This window comes from Tricharina praecox, assembly GCF_024521635.1.
Source record: "Tricharina praecox strain CBS 144465 chromosome Unknown BZA05scaffold_7, whole genome shotgun sequence".
NCBI classification, from domain to species: Eukaryota; Fungi; Ascomycota; class Pezizomycetes; order Pezizales; family Pyronemataceae; genus Tricharina; species Tricharina praecox.
Window position 1 is genome coordinate 1,420,785 of NW_026250409.1, and position 20,627 is coordinate 1,441,411.

The window sequence follows — 20,627 nt, forward strand, 5'->3', positions numbered from 1 at the left end:
ACCTACCGTACTCCATCATACCTGTAGGCTGTATGTAGGAACCTCGCCGAGCTGCCGCTGCCGCTACAGCTCGAGGTTGAGGTTGAAGCCCGAGCGTGAGAGATATTCTGCAATCGGCCAGTGACGTGGGGGATGCGAGCCTTTCGGACAATTCGGCTTTGTACTGCTGCGGTGTGAGGTATGAAGGTGTGAAGCTATGAAATCACTCACCACGATCCTTCACGGACTCATGGACTCATGGACTCATGAACTCATGGACCTACTCCATCATACCTCGCCGAGCTGCCGCTACAGCTCGAGGTTGAGGTTGAAGTTGAAGCCCGAGCGTGATAGATATCTGCAAATGCAATCGGCCAGTGACGTGGGGGATGGGCCTTTCGCTGCTCTGTATGCTGCGGCGGTATGAAATCACTCACCCATCACGAACCTACGCTGTAGGCTGTATGTAGGAACCTCGCCGAGCTGCCGCTGCCGCCGCAGCTGCAGCTCGAGGTTGAGGTTGAGGTTGAGGTTGAAGTTGAGGCCCGAGCGTCAACCCGTCATACCCTTTTTACAACAGTCGCCGCGCTCTGCAACGCTCGCCAACGCTCACCATCCACGTCTCCGGCGCAGCTCCGGGATGGGCTCCGGCGTTGCGCCGGCATGGATCCGGCGCGGCTCCGTTCCGCTTGAGCCGGGCGCGGCCAGCTACTTAGCACATCTTAGCGCGTGTCTCGCATTCTCGACGTTTGATCAACAATCGACAATTATTATCGACTGCGGCGGCGGCGGGCTTGGCGATAGCGCAGCGCAGTTATGGAGGGATGGAGGTACATATGGAGGTAAGTAGTTCCGGTTCCGGAGGATCTGTGGGTTTGGGAGGACTATGTACATACCTAGGAGGTTCGTTGGCCGGTGATGGATCTGGGAGGTCCGGGGATGGGAGGGCTGGGGGTGGGAGGGCTGGGGATGGGAGGGCTGGATCTGGGAGGTCCGGCGTTCGGGGACGGAAGTCCACTCTACTCTACTCTAGGGGCTCGTGGTCTAGAGTTGGGTGGTGATTGCTAACAATGTCGAGTGATCGTGGTGATGCCTCGGTTCATCTGCTTACTGCTAACTTTTGCTCGAGAGAGAAAGAGAGTAAGAGAGTAGATAGCGGGGGACGGGGGACGGCTTAGGTATGTACCATATCTACCTCATATAGTAGTTACCATAAGTAAGATTACCTAATCTATCCAAGGCTGAAACATCAGCTGTCAATATTTAAGCATCCCCCGACCACCACCACCACCACCACCACCACCACCACCACCACCACCACCTTCCGCTTCCCTCCCCTCCCTCCCTCCCATCCCGCAGGCCATCACCAGCCAGCCAGCCAGATGTACCGTATATACATGCTTTATACATACATAGAGCCATCCACGCCTCGGATCAACGCACGTATGTATGTACCCCAGCGGGCTGATCGGATGGCTATGGGGCTGATCGGGTGGGTATGGGGGTATGGAGGTATGGGGAGGAAGAGCGGGCGCCGAGGCTCCATGCATGCGGGATGAGTACATGCGCTGGTTACCGTATGTATGTATGTATTTCTCCACGCCCGGAGCCTGGGGGGAATGAGTGGACCACTAGACGGCGCGTGTGCGAGAAGGTAGATAAGTATATACCGTAGAGTACAGCATGTAGAGTACAGCATGTATATCATGTATGTACGCACATACAAGGATGCAGCGCAATGCAGCGTGCACGGCACTGCGCAAGGAAGCAAGCAAGCAAGTGGTACATGCCGATATATATACATATACCTACGTGTCGTGTCGTGTGTGCACCTAAGCCAGCAGGTATGTATGTAGGCAAACATGTACCCACCAAGGTAGGTACATAATACACATCCGCGTTTGGCTCGGTCGGTCGGCCGGGGGGCAGTCGGGGGGCGGATGGGGCTTCCGCTACATACGGCCCTGCGGCGCTGCGGGATGGATAATTCCTCGCGACGCGGATCGCTGCGGTGCAGCGCGGATTGTTGGTGTCGGGGGGAGTTCGCGGCCGGCGTGCGGCTTGGGTCGGTCAGCTCTGCTAACTACTCGTTATTCGGCCTGGGATACCCATTTAACATGTGCTCCAAGCCTCCCAGTGGGATTTTGGAGCTTGGAACTGTAGTAGGACAGGTGGTATCGGGTGATATATTGTGATGGAATAAGCACTCCCGGGTTCATAGAGGATCATCCGGACAATGAGTGGCGTTTGTGGAAATGAAAGTTTGTTCTGGGCGAAAGTCGAGAGTAGTGGGTCGCGGATGGGGGGGTGTGGTGTTGGGCAAGGATCTTGTCAATAGGTCTTCACGAGTATCCTCCGCAGGTTTGGTCCCGGCTTCTTCCTCGCTGTCTCATCATTCATGCGTGACGATGTGGATCGTGAAGTGGGGTGCTTTGGTCTTGAGCGGAGCAATAGTTTGGAGAGGTCGTCAAGCGGCAAGAAGTAGGTACCTAGTAGGAATAATAGTATTAGTCCTGTGCAACGGGCTTCCATTAATCTTCACAGGGCGCAAAACTCATCATGATGAGGTAAAGAGAGTTCCCCGGTTCCCCGGTTTCCCGGTTCCCCGGAATCCCTCGGTTTAATCCGGAAAACGAAAGCAAACAATGAAACCAGTGGACACACTGTGCGCATTCAATTATGCATATATAAAGTACCCGGACCGAACATAAGAAACATGTGGTTATAACGTCAAGTCAGTTGAAGGCTACGCTGTCGAAGGATTGGACGAACCCATTCATCAATGGCCCCAGTAGCTGACTTCCCTGGCATTAAGAATTGTGGCCAAAGTGGTGAAAGGAATGAATGGATCTTCCAGCGGGACATGGTCGTCAGAGGTGTGCGACGCTCCATTACCGCCACAGTTAGCAGACCCTCTACGAGTCGCCATTCAACACCACCATGTGCGTCCCCATCGCTCCACGGAATCTTGCCGTCCGTGAGGTTGCAGGCGAGTGGGTTTTAAGGGGAGCCTGGTGCCATTACCTCTCCAGTCCGACCGCTCCTTACCAAGCATTACGCAAGCAATCATGGATTCATGGCGTCCGTCAGACAGATGCATCACCGCAGAATCCCTCTGAAGTGCTCCTATGATCTATCCAACACAGTCGATCCCTCTCTTACCATCGAGATTCAAGATTTGAGTTGTCGAGAGCGGCGCCACATTGCTGAGCCAGTACTAGCTAGTAGCTACACACCACTTTCGGGTGGGTATTCAGCTCAGCTCTGACACAATTGGTTCGCCGGTTCAGTGCAATCGTTCGATCACTTTCAGAGCCAGTTTAAGAATTGTCGATAGGCCTAGTCCACCTGGAGACTGGGAGAACAACATTGTATGAACCTTCGACAGGACATCTCGCGATCTTACCAATTGAGCGAATACATACCACTTTGAAGATGCGAACCTACCCGGCAGCCGTGCGTGCTATTCTATGGGCTCCTCGTACAATGTGCACAGCCGGTACAATCTGCCAATTGTGTAGTAGGTACTAAGGAGGTAGGTAGGCAGGTAGGTAGATGTGCGGATCGCCGACAACGGAAATGATCAATCTGCCCGTGCTATCCTTCGGGATGTACATTGACTGTAGCATCGAATACCCGCTGGGGTAATACTCGCTCTACACAGCCCAACCACTCTCGAAAAATTCGGCGCGTCCGTTGCTACCTAGTGGCGCAGGAGTGACAATCACACACCAGCACTCGAAGTCCTTCTTGTGCCCCCTGTGGAAAAGTACGAGTAAATATTTCTGTCGATTGATTCGCAAAGCACAGCGGATGACCACCCAGCCAGACGTACCAGAAAGAAAGAGAAGCAAGTTTGAAAATCAAACAGGATTCTCGACGTTTATAAATATTACCAATATGACAAATGTGCAATGGCTTGGATGAGTGATGATGTGGCCTTTAAACGAGAATTGCAACACCCCCGCATGCAGCTATAAGTCTGGAATCTGGATTGTGTTCCTTCAACAAGAGCGATGCCATATTCTGGCCGCGAAGCAAGAAGCTGTCAGAGATGGTCACCGCCTCACCGGCTGAAGGGTCTGGAGCAGGCGACATGGCGGGGTTAGGCTGACGCCCAGCGGAAAGCCTGCTCCCAGACTATATTACGGAGTCTGGACTGAAAGCGAGCACGACGTAACAAAAAAAGGATTATGTTCGTTCCTACGCCAGACACGTAGAGCGCAAGCCGGTTCAGCGTGATAGCTACATTCGGACAGCGAGTTGGATTACCTTCTGCGACGCACATCTGGAAGAACACTGCTGTCACTACCCATCCTCTCAACTCGTCCATAGCCCCTCCATGCTTCTTCTTCTTCGCCGTCTTCTTCACGTTCCTCATATTTCCTCCGACGCGTACGACTTACTAAAGCCATATCAGATACGAGCTCCCGATCGTATCTGCAGTCTGGGGTCACTTTCGAGCTCCTGATTGCCCAGCGTTCCGCGGGCTTGCTATTGTACTATCACGTTCGTTGCTTATTCAGCCATGACGGGAGGCGTTGGGGGTTTACCCCTCTTTTCTACCTTCTCTCGAGGCTTAAGACTCAATCATCACAATCCAACGCTCGTCGTGCCACAGAGCGTCGAGTGAGCCCCGATGAACGCACGTGAAGCATGACAAATCGCTCTGGCATCGCGTACACGGGTGTAAGGGTATGTGGTGCACCCCATTAAGCGCCATTTGGTAGTAGTGGTGGTGCACGACCTTCCCTCACACCCGAGTACATACCGTTGCCGTTGCCGGTGCATACATATTTCCATCTGGACCGGCTGGGCCGGTCTGGGATCGACAAGCCACCCGCGCGTATGTAAGTACGTGCTGCCGTCCCGTCCGTCAGTCCGTCCTTCCTCGCGCGGACGCGGATGTGGCAGTCTCCTGCCGCAGCCTAGACTTTCCTTCCTTCGCACCTACATAGGTACAAATGCCATCTATACTTCGAGGCGGAGGGGTCACAGATTTCCGGTCGTTCTAGCCGTGCGATGTTTCAGTGATTGCAGGAGTCACAGAATAAACTTTGGTAAATCATCAGGCGGCGACTCGGAGGGGGCATGGGGTTCCTGGATCGTCCGCATCCGGAGTCCGGCGGCGCGGGGCGATGGCATGGGGCTATGTAGGTAGGTGAGTGTGCAGGACGAAGAAGCAGGGCGCACTGCACTGCACTGCACTGGCCGTTGGAATTTTTATGTGGTGGTGGTGATGGTGGTGGTGGTGGTGGATGTCGTTTTTTTTTGTGTGTGGGGGGAGAGCAGAGAGATACATGCTTTAGTAGTCATTAGTACCTACATACGGGAGACGCCCCACGCTCTCCTTCCCCCGACCCCCCCACTCCGTCCCCAGTCTTCGGTCCCCCACCCCCCGGATGGAAAAACTCTGAGCTGGGGGCGCGCGGGCCAGGCTACGCTCGCTCGACCGACGAGCTTTCCGGCCGGGCCCAGCGAGTAAAGCACGCACGCACGTATGTACACTTACTGTGGTTCGAGGAGGTGAGCGCCTTGGGCCTGCGACTGATTTCTCCAGCAGCCTCCCCCTGTCTGCGCGGCACGGAGTTCGACGAGTATGCCGGCGCTGAAGCAGTCAAGCAAGCAATCAGGCAGACAAGCAGGCGGAAATTTCTCGGCGAATTGGCTTGTGCCGAGCAGGATGCATCGCATGTCATGTTCGGGTTTCCCGGTTTCCCCTGTTGTCCCCTGGCCTGGCCTGGCCACTACGGTGCCCAGTCGTGTGATGATGATGACGATGATGTTGTTTACTTTCCGACGGGTTCAGTTGTGCGGATGATGAGGTTGGGTGAGGGGATACAGCGTGCAACGCACCGCAAAGTCGGGATGGTCGGAGTCATGACCTGCTTGCTCGTGTGCGGGATGGTTACGGCAGGGGAGATCTGTATGTCAGTCGACGAAGATCTTGTTCGACGCAGGATGATGATGCATAGCATGTAGAGTACCTCGCACACGCGCATCTGGTCCCGCCGCGATATGTCTCTTGTTCTGTCTCGATGTCTCGAATGTAAGGGTGATAATGATGATGTGCTGGCTGGCTGGCCGGCTGGCGCAAACATCTCATTGAGAAAATAAAAAGAAAGAAAAGAAAATAAAAAGAAAACGAAGAAGAAAAACAAATCTTCCGGTGGTGGAGTGATCGTACGTGCAGTGTGCAGTGCGCATTATTGCTACGATGATATCATGGAGCCTTTCCCCCTCTTCTCCTCCCCCTTCCCCCAGCACACGTGCGGTGGTTCTTTGGATGCAGTGAAACGTCTCGACTCGACTTGGGAATCTAGAGCCCCTCCCCCTCCGCCCGCGAGGGAACACGCCACGAGGCCCGCAGAGATCTAGAGGAGTTACATATGCGGAAAGTACGCACCTACTCCACTCACACTGCGCAGCTGACGGAGATGCGACGTGCAACGAAGCTCAGCGATCGTTCAAACTCTGCAACTCCCAACTCTTGGCCGGGCACACTAGTTGATCAGTTTGACCAGCATCAGCTTATGTTGTGTGTATGTGCTACCTGGGTACCCATCGCCATGCCTCAATGCCGCTCACCCCCCCTCCCCCGGACTAAGTAAGGTTCACGATCAGGATCTGTTTGGAGTCTCGGCAGGCACGGGGCCGGCGGGGCGGGGCGGGCGGGTTAGGGTTTTGTGGGATCTCAGAACGTTAGCCTCCACTTCTCTGCCTCCCAGTCCTCTGCCTCCCAGTCCTCTGCCTCCCAGTCCTCTGCCTCCCAGTCCGGTCCAGTCCAGCAGTCCAATCCGGCCAAGTTCGGTCCAGTCTGGTCCAGTCTGGCCCAGTCCTCCTTCGTCGCGACTCGCGACATCGATGGAGTCCGTCTCCAGGCTCGCTGTTGGGACTTTCGCGCAGCCTTACCGGACCCCTCTCCCCCCTCACGACACGACAAACAGGCACGGCCGTGAGCGGGGCCCGCGATGATCGCAATCGACGACGACAACGATGACGATGATGATATTGGTGCTGATGTGATGGGTGGATGTCAGACCGTGTCGTGGGCGGGCGAGATGATCTACTAGTGGAGAGGGGACGAGAAAGAACACATCATATATGTTTTTAGCTGTTTAGCTGGCAACTCGTCACGTATCTAACGTGCTGTTCGCGATGAATCCCCTCCCTTTTTGGCTCGAGCATGTATGTGCAGCGCCGGCTACCTACATGGCAGACACCACCCACACAGGCACAGGAAGACTGAGGACATCTGGAAACACACGATTCATATGGTAGTTACATGTCAAAACTGTCGAATCGCTCGGCCGTTCGCTGGAAGAAAAACCAAACACATACATAAAAGATAAAAGAAAAACCAAGCACTACAGACGCCGCAACCGTCCACTGCATATTATTGCCAACACACATCATCCCCAGCGTATATAGTCGCACTGTTGCATACAATCATAATCCTTTCGGAACCAACTCGCCCCGGCTAATAGGTAAGCCACCACCTCCGCTTTTCGTGCGACTCCGTACACCACCAGACATTACACTATCCGCAACCCCCCTTCGCCCCCCCCCCCCTTGACTGACAAACTAACAGACCATCGTGCCCGTGAAGGCTCGCTGCCAACACCGCGCGACCGACATAAATGCTCGCTCACAAGTAAGCGGCGGCGGCGGCGACCGCGATTGCTGCTCCAGCGAAGCGTGGGATCCCCGTGGGCATGGCTATGTTCTGGGCTAGAGGGCGTTTGGTTCTCTCGTCAGTCCCGATTGCTCACTTGATGACGGCGTTGAGGGTCTTTTTATTGTTGGTGTTGGTGTTGTTGCAATTGTTGGGAAAGGAAAGAGAAGAAGAAGAAGAAGAAAATAAAGACGGAAGGAGAGGGGAGGCCATACAAACGGATGCATTATCGTCGCCGCCGGAACCGCCAATCTTGGCCTTCTTTGCGCGAGCCTCGAGCTCGTAGTAGTCGTTGGCACTGACAACACTTGCCGCGAGGCCAAGGACAAGGATGATGGCTGATGTGAATCTCATGGCTTGGCTTTTTTCTTTCTTTGTTGAGGAGTTGTTCGTTCGTTGGTTTCGTTCGTTTGGTTCGTTTGGTTCGTTCGCTTCGTTCGCTTCGTTCGTTTGATTCGTTCGTTGGTTCGCCTTTTTCTTCGTTTCGTGGTTGGAGAAGCTACAAGGTATGTGGAGTAGGCGTGGTTTGATGTGGCGAGGGGGGGAACGGGAAGAGCACGACAACTTCTTTATAGCCCCCAAAGACGCATCGCCACAGTGGCCGGGGTTGGGGAGTGCATGGGGACGAGTCAAGGCAGTAACTGGATCGTCGGTTGTATCGTACCCATAAAGGCAGCGATTCTTGTTCTCGTACTCCGCCGACTGATCACGACTGACGCCATACGGCACATAGAGTCTCTCAGGCAAGCACCTTACCTCCCCCGTGACTTAACGACATCGTATCGCTCGTACTCCGCCTACACGATTACTGATGCATAGGAATGTATTTGACATCTGGCGTCGAAGGATAGTTAACCTATAAGCTTATGTCACCTTTCAGCTGGCAGGATGCTTATGTCGCGCAGCCGGGCAGGTGCCAGGTGACGATACATACACAACTGCTCCATACATACCTCGTACCTTCGTACCTACCATACCGTGCCTAGTCGTAATTCCTCTCCGCATCTCCAACTCAACGCCTTGACGGCGCTAGTTCCGCAGCCCCTGCCTGCGTGGCCCCTCCAGCGTCCAGCGTGAGACTCCCTTAAACTTTCTCGTCGCATTTGGCCGGACCAATGCGGTACCCGGGTTTAGTTGCTGTGTGTACTGTGTCCAAAGTACGAGTACTCTACCGGGTCCCCAGTGCACCTTGGTGGCTTCCATGCATCACCAGGGAATTCACACATCATAGGTAGCTAAAGACAAGTAGAGTCAAGTCAAATCGAGCCGCAAGGATTTCCGCGGATACGGCCGGCGCATCCGAGTAGAGTAGGTAGAGTGTTGTTGAGTGGGAAGGTACGATATGTAGCTGTGCCAGAGCCCCAGGCTATGTATGGGTGATATTGTATCGTATGTACGACCTATAACGGTGGGTATGATACGGTACTTTCCATGTGATGAAGCCACCGGCCTACTCCGCAGATGCACCAGTAACCATCGCGTTCGGCCGTTTCGTACATACGTGAATTACCTACATACCTGTTACCTCTAAGTACAGCCGGTCTTGTCGTGGTCTTGTCGCAATCAGTGATTTCGACACACAAACGTCACTTGGTTTTGTTCCATGGTTGTATATGGTTATAGTACCATAGTACCCGGCTAGTGTGGGCACCGTGACCACTTCCCAAAAGCTTGTTATTTCGGCTACAGCCCTTCGCTTTTAGAGCCTGGGTACCAGGTACACACCAGGTAGGAAGTTAGGCTTAGGAACCAGCGGGCCGACTCACACGCAGATGTACTCTACTTGGTGTGACTCCTCGCTAACAAGAGTAAATCCTACCCGAAAGGAATCACAAGTTACAACAGCCTAAATCACCAGCCACACTTGGCGGAGGAGTGATACTCTATGTAATGCAATAGCCCGCCGCCGTTCACCGTACTACAGATGGCTAGATATGGGGGCTCCTCCTGCGACTGGAAAAGTTTGCGGCTTCGCAGAATTCACCCTCGCTGGTAGATGGGCTGACTTCCCGTATATTCTGGCTACGTTTTACCGTGAGTCCGTGGCGATTTCGGGAGTGGTGTGTAAATACTTGGAGACGCTCGGAGAGAATACCTAGGTAGGTAACTAGAATTATGGCAACAAAATTACAGCAACAAAATTACGGCAACAGAACTACTGCAGCCAGTCTTGTATATGCACCCTTCGCGGCCCATGGACAGCTCTGGAATGCCTCAAAGCGACTGCCGAGCCCGCAGACTGATAACTGCCCAGCGACTATCAAAACCATCACTCATGAGCCCAACTATCTTGCTACTAACATTACCCCAGGTGGTGGTCGGTTAGGTAAGTAGATAATACCAGATTTGACCCGGAGTCATGCCACTTGGGCTCTACTAAGTACTTTGTACTTATATGTACCGATTCGCACAGCAACAGCCATTGATCGGCCAAAAGCGGTAATACACGTGACTTCCAACTATGCAGGTACCTATTATTCCCCCGCTTTGGTAACACCCGCATATGTATCTGCAAGTTGCTGGATACATAGAATCCAGAATCAGGTATCGAGGTGTAGCCTCTACTATCTAGCAGAGTACCGTTATGTCTGCCAAGTGAAACAAACCGCCTAGGGCGCCCCTCTCGGAGTCTTGAGTCTCGGCCACCCACCGGTTGGAGTTCTTCACCTCCAGAGCCGGAAACAGACTGGGACTCGCTCGCGGGCGGCAGACGGCGGGCGCCGGGAGTGGTAGGTACGTGTGTATGTAGCGGTACCTAGTGCGATCATGTGTACTAATACCTACAGGTTACAAGCTACAGGGCCTGCGGGAGAGCAAATTGTTAAATACATAGCAGACAGCACAGCATTATCCATCGGGCCCGATTCGCGTAATCGTAACCGCGGATACCTATCACGGACGGGTCTCAGACGACAGACGACGAGAGTCTGGATGGGCCTCTGGTTGGGTCTGCGTTAGTGTGGGAGCGGCTCGTACGATGGACTGTATGTAGTATGTATGGATGTATGAGTGCTATATGTGTATGTAGATACCCGTCTCGGCAAACTCGCTTCCCGGGAACACTGATGGGAAGACTGCACGGAACCGCTCCCGGACGGTAGAATGTACTCGGGTGTAAGGGTAAGTGCTGCCTCACCAGTTTTTCCTCCATACAGCTTAGTGTTTTTCCCCATTACAACTTAGTCACAACCACTCACTCATCTTACTATATTCAGCTTAGTGCACTCCGGATATTGACTAGTGCTTATTTGCGCTCATAATTCGCAATGGTGGTGAGGCACCACTTATTGGCAGCTCCTGGTACTATATAGTATACGGTACCTGGTTAGGGGTGCAGCGGCTAGCCAGCCAACAGCAGGCTCGAATCTCGGGTCTCGCCTGGACGGCTCTTCCCCGGCTTTCTCGCTCTCTCGATCGCTCGCTTGCTTGCTTGCTGTCTGCGCTTGGCTTGGGTTTCCCGCGGGTTCCCGCGCTCTCCCGTACATAGCGTCCCGTGGGTCGTTGGTTCCGTACACAGGTAGATCGATTTGCGCGGGGTAGTTGCATAGGCAGTTGCAACTTGCATATCATAGATGGATGGAGGACTTCGCTGCATTGCTTCCCGTCCCCGCCCCCGCCCCCCCGCCCCCCCGCCCCCCCGCCTCCGCACAGACACGCCCAGTCTCGCCATGGCGTCTCGTCACGTTTCGCTTCTGCGAGAGATATCACGTATGCACGACACGGGGTGCACGCTAGCTACTGGTACTGGTATGTACTACCTATGTTACCTATGTTATGTATAGCCGTGGTCTGACCTTGCCGTTGCCTTGGGGCCTGGCCGCCTGGCTGGTGCGGGGGATCGGGGGATTGGAATCGCACCAGGCTGATGGACCTCTGGACTGCGGGCTGGACTGTGGACTGTACCGTGTACCGTGTACCGTGGCCTGTAGATAGTTACGGTTGATCACTCGCTTCTACAGTTGAAACAGCACCATTGCGCGTTGCAACGTCGTCATTTCGATCCACCACGCTATCAAGTAACGGCCGTGGGTGGGTGCACAGTGCACAGTACACTAGGAGGTCTGGACGATCATTTCCCCCAAAGCGGGCCATGGTAATTGTCAGTTCGTGCGTGGGGTGGGGTGCGGCGGCACACGGGTAAGCTAGGTAGGTATGTCGGTTTCCGGAGGTCGGTCGGTCAATCGGTCGGGATCATGCCTGGTGGGTGGGTGGGTGGGTGGGTGGAATGCGGGGAGGCGAGTCCCCTCGTCTCGTCTCTCGACTCCACGAGTCTCCGGTTGAAGTTTATGCATTCAGACATCATCGAGCATCGAACATCGAACATCGAGCACCGAGCACCATGGGGGTTGGGGCTGGGGGGCGGACGGTGATCTCGCCGTTTTTTTCTGCATCACAGGAAAATATAAATATGAATCACGATTGGGTAATTGTATTATACCCACCTGTATATGTATCCGAACGCATGGAGAGTAACCATCTAGCGAAAGGAACCGGTCTGGCCGCAGGTTATATCGCCGCCCGCCTACATGTTCGCCTCATGACCTCTCTGCCTGCCCAATCACAGCACAGTCGCCTTTTTGCAGAAAAATAAATATTTTCCAGCCCCGCGCTCGCCACAAATCACCGCCCCTCCCTCGCCTCCCGCCAACCAGCCAACCAGCCCACCCAGCCAGTCAACCAACCAGCCAGCCAAGCTATCATACATACCATAGCGCAGCTCTCACGCACACACGCACACCTCGTTTCGATGGCCAGCCATTAGCGCAATGCCACGATGTTGACTTGACTTTTACTCCCCTCCCCTTCCCCTTCTCTCTGAACTTGAAAAGAAAGCTTGTGCATTGTGCATGCAAGCGGCGGGTTTTTTTCTTTTCTTGCTGCAGCACGCAGCACGCAGCACGCAGCTCACCAGAGGACGACAGGCAGGCAGGCACCCAATGTAGAGTATTATTTCTTTAAGGCAGAAATCCCTAGAGTAGAGTAGAGTCGAGTAACTAGAGTAACTGGCTAGAGTAACTAGAGTAGATGAGCAGATCTGCATGGAGCCAGGGTCAGGGTCATACTTACTTGTTAGTTATCAAGCCACACTATGGGGTACATACATGCATACATACATGTAACTACCTATGGCGGCGGTGGTTATGCATGTAGCATAACGTGCGGGGTAGTTTGGCCCGCTGGCGGGATGGGAAGGGGGGGATTGTTTTTGGCGATGGAGGTCAATGACCGACGTATGCACATACGAATGATTCATATGGGGGGGAGCATGGCGGCGGATTATGTCCACGTGCAGAATAAGGGGGAACTTGGACTGGGCAGTGGGAAAAAAGGTCCGGTGTCGACGATTGACGAGCCCGCATTGGCAGGATGATGGGGTCTCGCTGGCCATTGAGGGCGGCCATGATGTCGTGGGCACGTGTGGGGTCGAGGATCGTGGGATACCGTACATATGTATGTAGATATGTCGTATACGTAAAAGCAGCCATCTCGGTCAGGCTGGAGACAGAGGGAGTGACGAAGGGAGGAGGGGGTTGGTCAAGGCCAGACCAACGCGGAATCGTACGAGAATCCGGCCAGACTACCTGGGACCATGGCCAGGCCGGCCAATGCTATGTCTGTCCGCCCCGTCAGCCTGCCGTGCGAACTCAAACCAGAGTACTCACCACGCACACGAGTGCAGCCAGCCAGCATATGCATTCGCATTCGCATTTTGCGACCTCGAAGAACAAAAAACCTTGGTTTGCCTCATCACCGCACGCCTCGAGTGGAAGAAAAAAGAAAAGAAGAGGAAGAAGAGAAAACGGAGAAAGGGGATTCTGCGATGGCGACTCCCGAATTGTCCCATGGCACGCACGGCTGCATTGGCGTTTATGGGGGTTATCTCCCCCATGTATCGAGCCGCCCGGACCAATCGTTTCCCGCATGCGCCGGGGCGTGCGTGGGTAACTAGGTACACGAACCCGCATCCGCATCCGAAGTTCCTCCCTCCCTCCATCCAGAAGTCTCTCGTCTGCTCTTGGTGGAGGAAACGGGAGGGGATGGAAGGGAAGGGGAGGGGAGGACGGGGGCTATGGAAGCTCGCTCGCTCGTTGCTCTGCCGACCGCGATCGGCGTGTGCGACTGCACTTTCGGGATCTTCGTGCGTGTGCTGCATGCAGCGGGCGGCACAGCCAATAGTAGCCGCTGCCGCCAGTAAGGAACCGAGGAGTCGACCCGCGCTACCTCCAAAACCGGGCACGACTCTCAGCGTTGCTGCGTTCGTTCATGGCACACAAGTACTCTACTTACTGACTGACAACCGTGCTCGACCACATATCCCACATCACAAATCCCACATCACACACATCGCATATCCCCCACATCACACATAACACATCGCACATCCCGCATCCCACACATCCCGCATCCCATGCTGCCGAATTCACTCCCCGCCCGCCCGCTGTTGCGTGAAATGTTGTGTGAGATCTCCGATTATCGTGCATATCTCCGGATGTCCGGCAGCACGCGAGTTCAGTTCCGTCGGTCGGCGTCGCGGGGAAGGAGGGGGGAGGGGGGGCGGAGGAGGGAGATAGGTGTGCAAGACGGGGGGGAAATTGAAAGTCCAACTTGATCGCCAAGTGGCTACCAACCCCCCTCCCCCTTCCTAGTCGTCTCCCGAAAAGTCGATATCGGATTCCAGCTATTGCTGCATATGTACGTGTGTATGGGTGTGTGCGGGTGTGAAGTGTGAATGGGTGTGCTCGGAATGGGTGTGTAGTTATGGGTGTGAATGGGTGTTGTAGTTATCATAAGGGTGGGCTCGGAATGGATGGACTCGTTGTGCAAAGTCACAGAAATCCCATGCAATGTGTGAATCCATTACCGGGCGGCCTCGCGGCTCGATGGTCTGTGATTATATGTGCGTGCAGATTTGGTTGCCCGGTCAACTGTTGTGGACCGGTTGTCATTGAGCACCTAGGTGGGTAACTATAATATAGCATCGTTAGTACTTACTCTACCCGCCGGCGTTTTCTAAAGTCCGGTACGCATGCGGCACCATCAACATCAATAGTAATCGGTTCTATCGCGCGGGTGCCAAGACAGCCAGCCAGTAAGCCAGCCAGTAAGCCAGCCAGCCTACCAGCCCAGGTCGACAGGCTGGTGGCCAGTGGGCCACCTATAACAGCAGTGGCCACTGGCCACTCACTTCGATGCCAAATGGCCTCAACTAACCAGTTAACTACTCGAAGAGCATACATTGCCAGCCCGACGGCATCGGATTCTGCCCTTTCCCTTTCACTTTCCCCTTGGCCATCCTTGCTTGCTTGCCTGCTTTGCCGCCTTGTTCGTTCGTGGTCAGACTTGATGGCGATCGTAGAACTGCCCGTAGAACCGCACATTGAGTTAGCCCGGTACAGGGCTGTTGTGTTGAATGCTTGCACTGCATTGGTAGTGGTGGTGGCGGCGGCGGGCGGCGGATCGATCAATCAACGATTGCTGGCTGGCTGACACGATGCCGCCGACGGTGAGGAGCGAGGAGCCACGGCGGACCGTGGCAGGAGGATAACGCTGGAGACTGACTGCAGGAAGCCTGTTTCCTCCCCTTCCTCCCTGCCTTTTCACTCCAACTGGCTATCGGCCCCAATGTCAATGTTTTCTATAGTATGGACGCCCTTTGGTTATTCCATCCATCCATCCATCCTACCTACAGACCTCCAATCTCATCCGCTTGCATCTCGTTGGGAGTCCGCTCCATTTCCGGTGCCATACATCCGAGTTTAGCTTGGAGTCGAGTTGGTCGAGTTGTTGGTCGAGTTGGTCGAGCCGGTCTCGGCTGACTGACCGACGCCCATCCATGCTCTGCTCTGCGTATAACTAGTAACTCATAGAGTATGATAGTGTGGTGATCTGCTCTTTTTATTCCCGTTTCGCAGCCCCTAGGAAAATCCGGGGGCGATACCGTACTCTAGTTATTAGTTAGTAGCGATCCGCAAATAGTGTAGTACGGTAGTGTTGTTTCCTTCCGACTCACAAGTTCCTCGCCCTGGATAGAGTAGAGTACAGTATGTTAGTGGGGCAGAGTCGACGGCATTGTATACGATAGATACGATACGATAGGAAAGATAGATAGGCCCGCATCGCTCCCCAAAGATATTTTTTCTCTTTCTCTCCCTGAGTCCCTGCTGTGCTGTTGCCATCACATCCATACATGCCAAGTGGCAAGTGTCCACTCTTCGCACTTCGCACTTCGTATGTACATCGTGGTTGGGTGTGAGCGTGCGAGCGTGCGAGCGAGCGTATCTATCTCTCCCACGGACTGTATGTATAGGTGGAGAGCAGCAGCCCTGGGCCTGCAGAGCCGAAACGTATCTATCTATCTACATACATACCCGGCAGCTCATCCAATCTTCGGATAGGTACCTCGATATGTAAGCAATAAGTTTTTTCTCTCTTTCGCGTCAAGTCGGTCAAGTCAGTCAGGGCAGTTTCGAATCGCTCCGGCGGGCCATCCATGGGCATGGCCATCCATATGTGGGCCACTGTCATCGCTCCGCTCCGCAGTGCAGTGCAGTACAGTACATACAGTGCAGCGTGCACCGGATGGCTGACTGGCTGGCTGGCTGGCTCATCGCGACTCGATGCTGCTGTACGGTAGTGTAGATAGCCAGCAAGCAGCAGCAAGCAAGCAGCTATCCGCCCGCCGTGCCGCAACTCCCGTAATTCCGTCAGTCCCGTCTGATTTTCTTGTTGGCTTTTTTTTTCTTCTGTCTTTCTTTCTTTCTTTCTTTCTTTCTTTCTTTCCTTTTTCTTTTTCTTTTTCTTTTTTTGCGTGGACGGAAATCCTTGTTTCCCCACGGGTACTGTAGATACTGTACCGTACTTTCTTCTTTCCCGCCGTTTCTGTCCCCCCGTTTCTGTTTCTGTTTCTGTTCCTCCATAGGTATGTAAGCCTCCCTAGTTAAGCCTTAATAAGCCTCCATGAGATGAGCCTCCATACATAAAATAAACTACCCAGTCCATGGTGCTTTTCGTACCGGGCCTATGTAGATAGCTAAACTTTACTTGCACATCATCATCACCATAATCACCATCATTATCATCATCGTCATCATCTCTTTTATTCCCCCGCGTCTCCCCTTCAAACCTGCAATATCGTTTTCGGATTTGTTTTGCACGCCATGCCGCTTGGGCCGTGAGATTGGTAAGTAATTTTTCATTACCCATGGTTACGTAGCCCTACGGCGTAACTACCGAGGTCAAAACCCCGCGGTACCATACAGTAGTATCTAGAGTATGTCCGCCGGTTACCGTCACCATTGAGAAAAGCCCCGTTTAAAGTAACACATCAAAATGCATTCAATTCTATCGATATAAAGATGCGCCTATTCCGTTGCCCCAGTACCGTATCTAAAGTATTCCAGTCCCGTCCCGTGCCCCCCGTTCTATGGTAAGTCTATCCCCAAGCAAAGGAAAAAAGAAAAAGAAAAGGAAAAATAAGAAAAGGAAAAACAAGAAAAAGAAAGAGTAAAAAACAAAAGACATATTCGTACAGCCCCCATAAGTGTCAGAAACCAGCCAGCAGTCCACTTCTCCCGTAACATACCGTGAACCGTGGCTTCCAACCATCCCAGTGGTGGACCTCTCTGCTCTGCAGCAACCAATTCTTCCGTCTGTCCCATCAATGAGTCCAAGCCCCACCCAGGCCCCACCCCCCCCCCCCCCCCCAAACACAAAAAAAAAACGCCGACGAAACTCATATACCATACAAAACCACACCTCTCTACCAAACAAAGGGGGGGAAAACAATGAATCAATTACTCGAGCCTCTTCTCCAGCTCCTCACTAGGAGTAAGCACCGGTGTCGGTGGAAACTCGGTGTAAAGTGCCTCATCGCTCTCGGGTCCAGCCGCAAGCCACTCCCTCTTCAGCTCGGTGCCCTCAACGCTAGCATATCGCCAGAGTCGTCTCACAAATCGCTCGCAGTCGTGTAGCATCAGCCAGTCCGCCCGCGGCAGCTTGATGCTCTCTGGATTCTCCCTCACTTTGGTCCAGTCGGCCTTGTGCCACATGTCGCGGACCTTTTCACCGCCCTTCTGGGCCTCCTTCACCCGCTCGTAGCGCAGGCGTTGGTAGGTTCGCAGTGCTGTGGGGACTTTCTGGTGCGCGGAGACGGCGGGGTCCGCGTGCGAGAGGGCGAGACAGGTTGCCAGTGCGCAGCCATCTTCGATGGCTTGACTACACCCCTGAATGCTGGTGGGAAGGAAGGGGTGGGCTGCATCTCCGAGTAGACAGGTGCGCCCGGCGGGAGTGATCCATGTGGGCAACGGGTCGCGGTGCACAAGCTTCCAGTCGACACAGGAAGGAGTCTTTGATACCTATTACCGTTCAGACGTGTTAGTGGATCAAGTGATGAGATAAAGATGAAGGTGGTGGTGGCGATGGTGGTGGAGAGGGGGAAGAGCAATTAATATATCCAAGGAAAATACAGCCGTGCTGTACGCAGAGTGCAAGCCGAGGCGAGGTAGAAAATATATAGTGAATAGGGCAAAAAGGAAGAGGTGGAAGAAGAAGAAGAAGAATGCATATTCGTGCAAATCCGGGGGTGCACGGGATCGAGAGGAGGAAAACTTACGATAGCCCTGCACCTAGGATCCCAATTCTCGAGTATTTTCAGGACGTCGTCGATTTTACCGGGGAGGCTCCAGGATTCCTCGATATCGGCATCATCCTGAACACACGGGGGTTGATTAGCCTATATTTCGGGGGGTGGAGTGGGTTTTCACCGGAGATAAAGATTATCTCACGGATCGGAATGTAGAAAGACTCACCTTGTGGGTGCAGACCCACGATAGTTCTTTACCTCCTTTGCATGTGGCGACAAGAAAGTGAACGTCTGGTCCCAGCCCTGCATGTGGATACGAGCGTCAGTCCATGTTCCATAAGCAAAAAAAGGTAAGGACTCCCGGGCGAGCGTATACATAGCCCCCCCCCCCCCATCAAAACATCCGCTAGTTCCGATGGAAGGATCAGGCGAGCTAGGGAAAAGTGGGGGAAGGGAGGGGAGAATGAAGGGGAGTACTCACAGCCCGTATGGGTGTCACCATTCGCAACGAACTCCCTCGTCAAGGGATCGTTTCCGATGCCCGCTTCCTCGACATTGAACCACGCACGATAGACGGCATAACCGCTTGTCCTCGGCTTATCGTCATAGCCGAGAACCAGTTTTCGTGCCTTACTGCGGACGCCATCGGCACCGACGACAACGTCGCCCTTGAAAATCTTGCCTTCTTCCGTGACAACCCAGGCTTTCCCCTCCCGGTCGTCCTCGTGGTATGAGGCTATCCGCTGTCCCATGATGATTGGGATACCCAGTGAGACAGCGTATTCGTAGATTACGCGGTGAAAGTCTGCGCGGTGACCATTGTACATGGGCCGCTCTGGGCTCGAGGGGAATTTCGGCTGATCCAGAACCCACTCGCCCGTATGTGTGTGGATACGGAAGACATCATGGTGCATGCACAATGCGTTGAGCTTGTCTGTGACCATTGTGCAATCATATCTGGACAGAATCCTCCCTGCGTTAGGGCCTAATCGGAGCGTTGGGTGGTTAGCTATTGCCTTATCCCCATATGCAACGCGGACAGTGGAAAGAGCTATGCATGTGTATGTTGTCATCGAATCCGTGGGTGTGGGGGGAAGGCTTACTGATTGAGATGATATCCCCCAGCTGTTCCCATTTCGCCGCCTTTTCGAGGACAAGCACTTGATGGCCTTTCAAGTGGGCCTCCACTGCCGCGGTGAGGCCACCGAATCCGGCGCCTACTATGACAAGACTAATGCCCGTGGGAGGGTAGTTGGCAATTGGTGAAGCCATGCTTTTTTTTTTATGTTTTGTTTTGAGGGATGTTTATGCGGCCGAGAAAGACTGGGAGTGGGAGGGGGGGGGAGTGTGTGTGTGTGTGTGTGTGTGGGAGGGGGGGGGGGGGGGGGGGGGGGGGGGGGGGGGAGCTCGACAATGGAGGTTGTAGCTGTGGCGTTGTCGCAGATGTTGTGGTCGTGAGGTGCAGCTGTGATATGTAGAGATGTAGAGATGGTGGCTCTTCTCGGGCTGAGACTGAGAGCTAGCTAGTCGACTTTGGATCCGTCTTGCAGATGATGCCTCGACCAGAGAGAGCGTCGAGATGTGGACGTATGACGGTTAGCCACCGGAGGAGTTGATTGAGTAGTAGGAGGGCGATTGCGAGGTTTTGCAGGCGAATGGATACTCTGACGGTGAAAGGACGAATGAGAGTGATGGTGGTTGGTCTATGGAAGCTGGTTGATGGTGAAGGGAGAACGGGTAGTAAATAGGAAAATCCCACCACCACAGGCCTCGAGGCATCCGAGACCCTTGAAAGGACCGCATTGCAACCGGCTCACAGTAATTGAATGCGATGCCGTAGAGCGGGACTGGAACTATTTTTTCTGTTGTGATTGAGAGAAAAAGGTCCACGGGAGAAGACTGTGGGATCCATGTCTAGCTGTCAAGCAATGGGACCTGGGCACTATAGGGTGGGTCTGGGATGGTTGCTGGGGTGGGGTGGGGGGGGGGGGGGGGGGTGTGTGATAGTGATGGTGGTGGAGGTGGTGGAGAAGGAGTCGGAAGAGGAGGAGATGGTAGTGGAGGTGGAGGCAGTGGAGGTGGAGGTGGAGGTAGTGGAGGTGGTGAGTGGATTGCCTGGCTGGCTGGCACTAGTCGGTCGCATCAGATTGAAGAACTCCGAACGGTACGCTAGCATCCTAGACTACCGTCTTTTTGGCGAAGGGGTGAATTAGGGTGTCCCTGTTCACCTTCTTCTGAGTCGCTGTCTCATCCCACTCCTAGCTTCCGATCTGTGAATCTGTGAATCTGTGAGCCGGTCGGGGTCCCTTGCAGGGGATAGGTATAGCAGCGACTTGGACTCGAGGGCCATGCAGCCGGATGGTGGATGGGTGCATGGACGACGAGGGAAGA

General features: G+C 54.0%; 5 protein-coding genes across 5 annotated transcripts; all 5 read right to left on the minus strand.

Annotated features, from left to right (window-relative positions):
* Positions 1 to 1,293: 1,293 nt before the first annotated feature.
* Positions 1,294 to 1,836, minus strand: BZA05DRAFT_393189 (uncharacterized protein). Its single transcript, XM_051483190.1, has one exon. It carries the CDS (start codon positions 1,781 to 1,783, stop codon positions 1,382 to 1,384), a length of 402 nt encoding a protein of 133 aa, XP_051341427.1. The 5' UTR covers positions 1,784 to 1,836; the 3' UTR covers positions 1,294 to 1,381.
* A 3,535-nt stretch (positions 1,837 to 5,371) lies between these two features.
* On the minus strand, positions 5,372 to 5,702 carry BZA05DRAFT_393190 (uncharacterized protein). The gene has a single exon (XM_051483191.1). It carries the CDS (start codon positions 5,676 to 5,678, stop codon positions 5,418 to 5,420), a length of 261 nt encoding a protein of 86 aa, XP_051341428.1. The 5' UTR covers positions 5,679 to 5,702; the 3' UTR covers positions 5,372 to 5,417.
* On the minus strand, positions 5,620 to 6,068 carry BZA05DRAFT_393191 (uncharacterized protein). The gene has a single exon (XM_051483192.1). It carries the CDS (start codon positions 5,979 to 5,981, stop codon positions 5,769 to 5,771), a length of 213 nt encoding a protein of 70 aa, XP_051341429.1. The 5' UTR covers positions 5,982 to 6,068; the 3' UTR covers positions 5,620 to 5,768.
* Positions 6,069 to 16,986: 10,918 nt separating this feature from the next.
* On the minus strand, positions 16,987 to 17,349 carry BZA05DRAFT_393204 (uncharacterized protein). Its single transcript, XM_051483193.1, has one exon. The coding sequence runs from the start codon at positions 17,311 to 17,313 to the stop codon at positions 17,077 to 17,079; it is 237 nt and encodes a 78-aa protein (XP_051341430.1). The 5' UTR covers positions 17,314 to 17,349; the 3' UTR covers positions 16,987 to 17,076.
* Position 17,350: 1 nt separating this feature from the next.
* Positions 17,351 to 19,611, minus strand: BZA05DRAFT_393207 (uncharacterized protein). Its single transcript, XM_051483194.1, has 5 exons — positions 19,340 to 19,611; positions 18,718 to 19,221; positions 18,463 to 18,539; positions 18,267 to 18,362; positions 17,351 to 18,009 (listed from the first exon to the last, which is right to left on the minus strand). The coding sequence occupies exons 1-5, from the start codon at positions 19,506 to 19,508 to the stop codon at positions 17,449 to 17,451; spliced, it is 1,407 nt and encodes a 468-aa protein (XP_051341431.1). The 5' UTR covers positions 19,509 to 19,611; the 3' UTR covers positions 17,351 to 17,448.
* Between the last annotated feature and the right edge of the window lie 1,016 nt (positions 19,612 to 20,627).

Excerpts from the sequence above, each read along its gene's own strand:
- BZA05DRAFT_393189 (XM_051483190.1), bottom strand. The coding sequence starts at position 1,783 with ATGTATATATATCGGCATGTACCACTTGCTTGCTTGCTTCCTTGCGCA.
- BZA05DRAFT_393190 (XM_051483191.1), bottom strand. The coding sequence starts at position 5,678 with ATGACATGCGATGCATCCTGCTCGGCACAAGCCAATTCGCCGAGAAAT.
- BZA05DRAFT_393191 (XM_051483192.1), bottom strand. The coding sequence starts at position 5,981 with ATGCGCGTGTGCGAGGTACTCTACATGCTATGCATCATCATCCTGCGT.
- BZA05DRAFT_393204 (XM_051483193.1), bottom strand. The coding sequence starts at position 17,313 with ATGGGACAGACGGAAGAATTGGTTGCTGCAGAGCAGAGAGGTCCACCA.
- BZA05DRAFT_393207 (XM_051483194.1), bottom strand. The coding sequence starts at position 19,508 with ATGGCTTCACCAATTGCCAACTACCCTCCCACGGGCATTAGTCTTGTC. Across the intron at positions 18,363-18,462 it reads CGTGGGTCTGCACCCACAAG|GATGATGCCGATATCGAGGA; the intron begins GTGAGTCTTTCT and ends CCGTGTGTTCAG. Across the intron at positions 18,010-18,266 it reads ATCCTAGGTGCAGGGCTATC|GTATCAAAGACTCCTTCCTG; the intron begins GTAAGTTTTCCT and ends GAACGGTAATAG.